Source organism: Brassica napus, chromosome A6 (genome assembly GCF_020379485.1).
Source record: "Brassica napus cultivar Da-Ae chromosome A6, Da-Ae, whole genome shotgun sequence".
NCBI lineage: Eukaryota > Viridiplantae > Streptophyta > Magnoliopsida > Brassicales > Brassicaceae > Brassica > Brassica napus.
In genome coordinates, this window is record NC_063439.1 from 17717619 (window position 1) to 17724402 (window position 6784).

A 6784-nucleotide genomic window follows, 5' to 3' on the forward strand; every position below is an offset into this window, starting at 1 on the left:
GTAATATTCTTGCGGTTTAATTCTAGTTTTAAAATATTATAAATCTTGTTTTAAAATTTTTATTTAATTTCATGTGTAAAACTTGAATTTACAAAACAAATTTAAAATATTTATGAGATATAAAAGTTTTACGGATTAAAACAATAAACAAAAAAATATTTAAGAATTATAAATATGATCTATAATTGTAAGGACCAAAATGCAAATAAAAAGATGAAACTTCAAATTTGAAGTTTTGAAAAGTAAAACTCTATATTTGAAGTTTCACTCTTCAAAACTTCAAATTTGAAGTTTTGAAGTTTCTTTTTGGAGAGCAAAAAACTCTATATTTGAAGTTATAGAGTTTATTTTGGAGATGCTATAAATAAAAGAAAATTTTTCCTTTTTTAATCTTAACCAAATAAGATTTTTTTTTTCCTTTTAAATCCTGACCAAAGAGAATTGTAAAAGTAATTTTTATTTTTAAAATTTAATGATAAACATGATATTAAAAATATTTAATTTAAAATATTAGTGATATTGAGAAATTATTTTTTGAAAATAGCATCTTTTAAAAAATAGTTAATATTTGCTGGAAATAATTATTTGATAGTAATTTTCTTTTCTAAATCCTAGAAAAAAATAATTATAAAATGTTATTTAATTTTAATTTTCTTTTGTAACACCATAGAAACTTTTAAAATATATTTGATAATTCTTTTCCTTAAAAAACAAAAATCCTAAACAAAAGATATTTGTATCCTAATTTCTTAAGTCCTAATCAAAAGAGAATTGGAAAAGTACTCTTATTATTTTACTATAAGTAAATAACTTTCTTTTTTAATAGATAATTGTATGTTAAAAAGTTATGAGAAACATAGCTACAAATATTTCACATCTATATTTAGGTTTAAGCTTACATATATTATTTTTACAAAACACAATAGTATTTACATGAAAAGTATTATCTGAGTATTTGTTTTTAATTTCTTGATACAACTCAATTTTTTATTATCCTTATTACATCTTATGATGCTAGCAACTTTTAATTTTGAAGTTATTGTCGTACATGAGTATGTGTAAATATGATAAATATGTGTTTGTATGTATAAGAATATATATATACATAATTAAATAGAATTTTTCTATTAAAAATAAGATAGTTGTATAAAAATCGTAAAGAAATAAAATAATTAATTTACTTTTTAAAAGTCTAAATAAAATAAAAAAACGTAAACGTAATCTTATTTTTCTTATAATTAATTAACTAACTTTACTCCCTCCATTTCAAAAAAATAGACTTTCTAACGTTTTCACACATATTAGGAAAACACATTAAATCACTATAATAAATGTATCGTTGTCTGCAAATTTCAATTTTCAATATCTTTTAACTAATAGTAATTCAATAAAACCAATTAATTTTCTTGAAGTTTACAATTTTATCATTGAAAAAAACGAATTTTGAAAATAGCAACTTTTAAAAATTGTTAATATTAACTGGAAATAGTAATTTGATAGGAATGTTTTTTTTTTTAAATCCTAGACAAAATATAATTGTAAAAAATTATGTAATATTAATTTCCATTTCTAAAATCCTACTAAACTGTAAAAAAATATTTGATAGTTGTTTTTCTGTTTTATAAAAAAGAAATCCTAAACAAAATAAATTTGTATAATATTTTTAATTCCTAACCAAAAGAGAATTGTAAAACTTTATTTGATAATATTTTTAAGGGAGTGTTTGATGATGAACATGATACTAAAAATTATTTAGTCAACAAAAGAAGTGTAAAATTAGTAATGATACAAATTGTAAAAATAGCAATTTTAAAAATATTTATTTATAACTAAAAATAATTATTTTATAGCAATATTTATTTTTTTTGAAATTCTAAAGAGAAAATAATTGTAATAGGTTATATGACAGTAATTTACCTTTTTTAAAATCTTAAACAAATTTGTAAAAGAGTATTTATAAAATAGAATATTTTTCTTTTTAAAAAAATCCTAGCAAAATAAAATTTTAAAGACTTATTTAATAAAACATTAAATTAGTACATAAGAACATGTATAATATTGTCATTGATTCGATTGGTGTATTTAACTTTCATTTCTTTTTTCTTTTTACTTTTCATTTTTTATTTTGGATTGTGTTCAATTTAAATATTTATGTATTGTATTTTCTCTAATTTTTAGTGTAAAGCTTATAACAACTCATCTTAATGCATCATGATTATAAAATACAAATATTAACTTGAACTTATGTGTGAAAACGAGTTTTAATTATAAAATAAATCTCAAACAACATATGCAAAAAACAATCATAATACTATAATAAAATAATTTATTATTTTATAGTTTCTATTAAATTAAAACATTAAACAAAACTCGTTGCAACGCAACGGGCTCAACGTATAATATAAAAGGCTTCATAAAGAACATACGGAGCAAAAACAAACTCACCAGCATCTGTAGTACCCACGAAATGTATCAAGTCCCTCCGTATGCTCTCATATGGTAAATGAAGAACATAGCGTTCACGTGTCCATATGTGTCCATGTTCATCTTTCAAAATATTGAGTTCAACATCATCATACGGATGATCATAAGTAACTAAAGTTGCCTTCCTTCATATATCATATGAAACGAGGAACAAGGACCCTCCGGATAGTTTATATAATATTGAAGTATTCAGAGTTGACAACAAAGCTCATTATGATACAATGATTATGTACGTAACGCCCCGACCGCAGCCCACCCATCCCCGCTCTCTCGACCCGTGGGCCCATCCTGTTCTAACAGTCTTGTTAGAAATATAAGATGTCACATGGCATTTTTTTCCCAGTGAAAGAAAAAAACCAACTTTATTGTTATAGCCCTAGGACGGATCAGATATCTAATGTATTTTGAGATATCCGGATTCGCCGGATCCGTAAAATTGATATCCGGATCCGGATTTGGGTTCTCCGGATATCCGGAGTTAGGATATCCGGACTAAAATCCGAATATCCGGATCCAGATCCTTTTAAAAAAAAATTAAATTAAATTAAAAACTAGCTAACTAAAATGATTTATTTAATTTATTTAGCTTATTAATTTTTTTAAATGAAAAATTATTGAAATTGAATAAAATTTAAAAAATCATTATTTTATATAAAAATTATATATAGTATAAATATAATTAAATTTTAAATATTTTAAATAAATAGTAAGTTCGAATCCGGATCCGGATATCCAGACCTAAAATTTCATTATCCGGATCCGTATCCGGATCTACCGAATCCGTAAAATCAAGATCCGGATCCGAACACCCCCCCCCCCCCGATATCCGTTTTTCGGATCGGGTCGGAGTAAATCCCAGATCGGATAACGGATCTCGGATATAGGTACCATCCCTAATTGTCATAGGTGTTTTATAATATTACATTATTATTATTTGTGGGCTTAGATATTAATTCCTGTTGAGAACTTCACCACTCGTGTTTGCTCTTAGGCTATTAAATAATCAAAATATATTTTGTATTAAATACGAACTGCCTAAGTTCTGCCAGTTCTTTTCCATTTTTTTTACCAGTAACTAATCTTACAATACTAAAAGCACAATAAGCTCAAAATCTAAGGTGTCCACCTAGGATTATTAATTCCAGCCAATGGTAAAGCTTTATCTCTCCACATCACCATCGGTTTTGACTATTTGGTACGTATCAGAGACTAGATTTGAAACATACAATTGGATATATTTAGTGGGCTTATAAAAATATGTTTAGCCCATATCATCACCACTGCAATAACTGTCGTAACTCTTTTTTTTCGTCCACAAAACTATCGTAACCTTAATTTGCTCTTCTCTTACCTTTCCACTTCCACCTCTTCCATTACTCTTCTACACTTGCTGGCCACACGTCCTATAATCAGAAGCTTAAAGATATTTATCGCATATAACTAATTATATTCAAAAGATCAGAATTAAATCAAGTAATATGGTTATTTTTGGTACAAATATCTAAACCCGTTTTAGATATATTGGTTATTTAAATATTTTTAGGTATCTTCTATACATTAGAACCGAACTCATCTAGCCCTGGAAGTACCCAACTCGAAACCACACATAAATTTAAAATATCCAAGTGGGGCCTGATTCTAAATTACAAAACCAACTGAGAAGGAACAACCCGTATCTGAATGGGTACCCAATGTTCATGCCTTACTGATTTATAAACTAATAAAAAGATTTTTTTATATGTTTGACTAAATTAAGTAAAATAGAAATAATTTTTTATTTAGTAAAATAGTTAATTGGAGTAAAAAATTAAGTGACAATAAATGTATTACATTTTTATTATTTTTATTTAAGTTATTATTTTATTCACATAAACATGTGTTTGACTTATGTAAACTAATAAAAAGATTATAACCGTAAGGTTAATTAATCTACACTTAGGTTTTAAAGTTGAAGAGTGGAGTATGTTTTTGGAATGTGAAATTTAAAATTCTAATAAATATATAAATAAATACTTCAAAATATAAAAAAAATTACAAAATAGTTTCAAAAATATTTTTTCGATTTTCAAAAAGAAATTTGAAAAAAATATCAATTTTTATACAAAATTCCAAATTGAATTTTTTTTATTATTTATTTAAAGAATTATTTATTATATATATATATATATATATATATATAACAAATGTATAAAATTCTTTTGCCACTTAATGAAGAATATATTTTTGAAAATATCTATTTAGTGGTGGTAACATGAATAATGATACCAAAAAAGTGATAAACATGAAAATTCTCCTATAATTAATAAAATCATTAAACTGAGTAAAAATAGAAAGATAATTAATGTAATAGTTTGTTGAAAAGAAAAATAGTTCTATTTGTATTTCAGTTTTTAATAGTATACATTCCAAATTTTGAATATTTTTATTAAAATAATTATTGGAAACTGGAAGAGTTATACGTTTATTATCAAAATAAAATATTTTTAACATGTGTAAAACATATAAATTAAGGGTATGTAAACCGCGCGTAGCGCGGTTAAAAGAGCTAGTAATAAGTAATAACGACATTTTCCATTTTTTTGACCAGGAACTAATAAGTAATAACGACATTTATAAACTAAATATGTCGTCATCTCCGAATAATAGCTTCTAGTCTCAAACAGAAAACTTTCCAAATAAAATTTGAAAACAACATTGTTAATTGTTCATGTCGACATTGTCTCTTCAACATTGTTAATATCTCTAACCTATCAAACAAATTCTATACCTCAGATAAACCTCTGTAAACAAAAATCTTTTATAAATAACTTATTTAAAATAAGCAGCGTGAGTTTGTTCACTGTTACAAACCCACAAAGGAAGAGAAAAAAAGTCAAAACCCTAACGTGTACATCAAGTGCCAAAGATGGGTTGCTTCTCAAAAACCCTAATTTTAGCTTTCGTTTTCTTGTTGGTTACTCTACCTCTTCTTGCCTCAGCGACGGAGGTAGAAAACGAATGTGGTGGCTCCAATGGAAGAGCCTCCGCTGCGGAGAAGGCAACGGTTCTGAAGTACAAGATCGGAGCCTTCTTCTCCATCTTAGTCGCCGGGGTATTCGGAGTATGTTTACCTATCTTCGGTCTCAAGTCAGAGAGCAACTTCTTCATGTTTGTGAAGGCATTCGCCGCAGGAGTAATCTTATCCACTGGTTTCGTCCACATCCTTCCAGATGCCACCGAGAGTCTCACGAGTCCGTGCCTTGGAGAAGAGCCACCGTGGGGAGATTTTCCTATGACGGGACTAGTCGCTATGGCTGGAGCGATCTTGACCATGTTGATTGAGTCTTTTGCTTCAGGGTGTTTGAACAGGTCTCGGTTGGAGAAGAAGACTTTGCCGGTGAGTACTGGTGGAGATAAGGAGGAGCATTCTCATATTGGCTCTGCTCATACTCATGCCTCACAAGGACATTCTCATGGCTCTTTTCTTGTTCCTCAAGATGATCTGAGGAAAAGAATCGTAACACAGGTAAATAAAATTATTAAAATCGAGTTCTAGACAAACACACTTGCTAAAGCAATTAAGTAGTACTAATCACGTGTTGTTTTGTTTTTCTTTATGGTGTTATTAGATATTAGAGCTGGGGATTGTGGTTCACTCAGTGATAATAGGGATATCTCTGGGAGTATCTCCGAGTGTAAGCACAATAAAGCCTCTCTTGGCAGCAATCACTTTCCATCAGCTCTTTGAAGGTTTTGGTCTTGGTGGTTGCATCTCTGAGGTTATTTTAAATTCTCTTTTTTCTTTCTCTCATATTTATGTTTTTATGACTGGCTGATAAGCATTAACATTGTGTTTTTGTGCAGGCAAAGTTTGGAGTTAAGAAAATTTGGATTATGGTATTATTCTTCGCACTCACGGCACCGGCAGGGATTGGAATTGGTATTGGAGTTGCTGAGATTTACAATGAGAATAGCCCAATGGCACTAAAAGTGTCTGGTTTTCTTAACGCTGCAGCCGCTGGAATCTTAATTTATATGGCACTTGTTGATTTGGTAGCTCCACTATTCATGAACCACAAAGCTCAAAGTAGTATGAAAATACAATTGGCTTGTAGTTTTGCTCTTGTTCTTGGTGCTGGTTTGATGTCCCTTTTAGCTGTTTGGGCTTGAAGAAGTTTTGTTTCTTTGCTTCTTGAGGTTTTGTGTTTTAGTTGTTTGGGCTTTATATATGTTTCAGTTACTTGAGACCTTTTAGAAAAAAAAACAATTTTATTTTGATTTAGATTTGGATACAAATACAATGATATATCTGTCAATTTGG

At 28.1% G+C, this 6784-nt stretch overlaps 1 protein-coding gene across 1 annotated transcript; it reads left to right on the top strand.

Moving 5' to 3' along the window:
- Positions 1-3147: 3147 nt before the first annotated feature.
- LOC106427251 (probable zinc transporter 12) lies at positions 3148-6784 on the top strand. The gene is made up of 3 exons (XM_013867980.2): positions 3148-5989; positions 6093-6242; positions 6328-6784. The coding sequence occupies exons 1-3, from the start codon at positions 5390-5392 to the stop codon at positions 6631-6633; spliced, it is 1056 nt and encodes a 351-aa protein (XP_013723434.1). The 5' UTR covers positions 3148-5389; the 3' UTR covers positions 6634-6784.

Bases quoted from the DNA above. Each gene is read 5' to 3' on its own strand.
- LOC106427251 (XM_013867980.2), top strand. From the start codon at position 5,390: ATGGGTTGCTTCTCAAAAACCCTAATTTTAGCTTTCGTTTTCTTGTTG. The intron at 5,990-6,092 runs GTAAATAAAATT...TGGTGTTATTAG, and splicing joins GGAAAAGAATCGTAACACAG to ATATTAGAGCTGGGGATTGT. The intron at 6,243-6,327 runs GTTATTTTAAAT...GTTTTTGTGCAG, and splicing joins TTGGTGGTTGCATCTCTGAG to GCAAAGTTTGGAGTTAAGAA.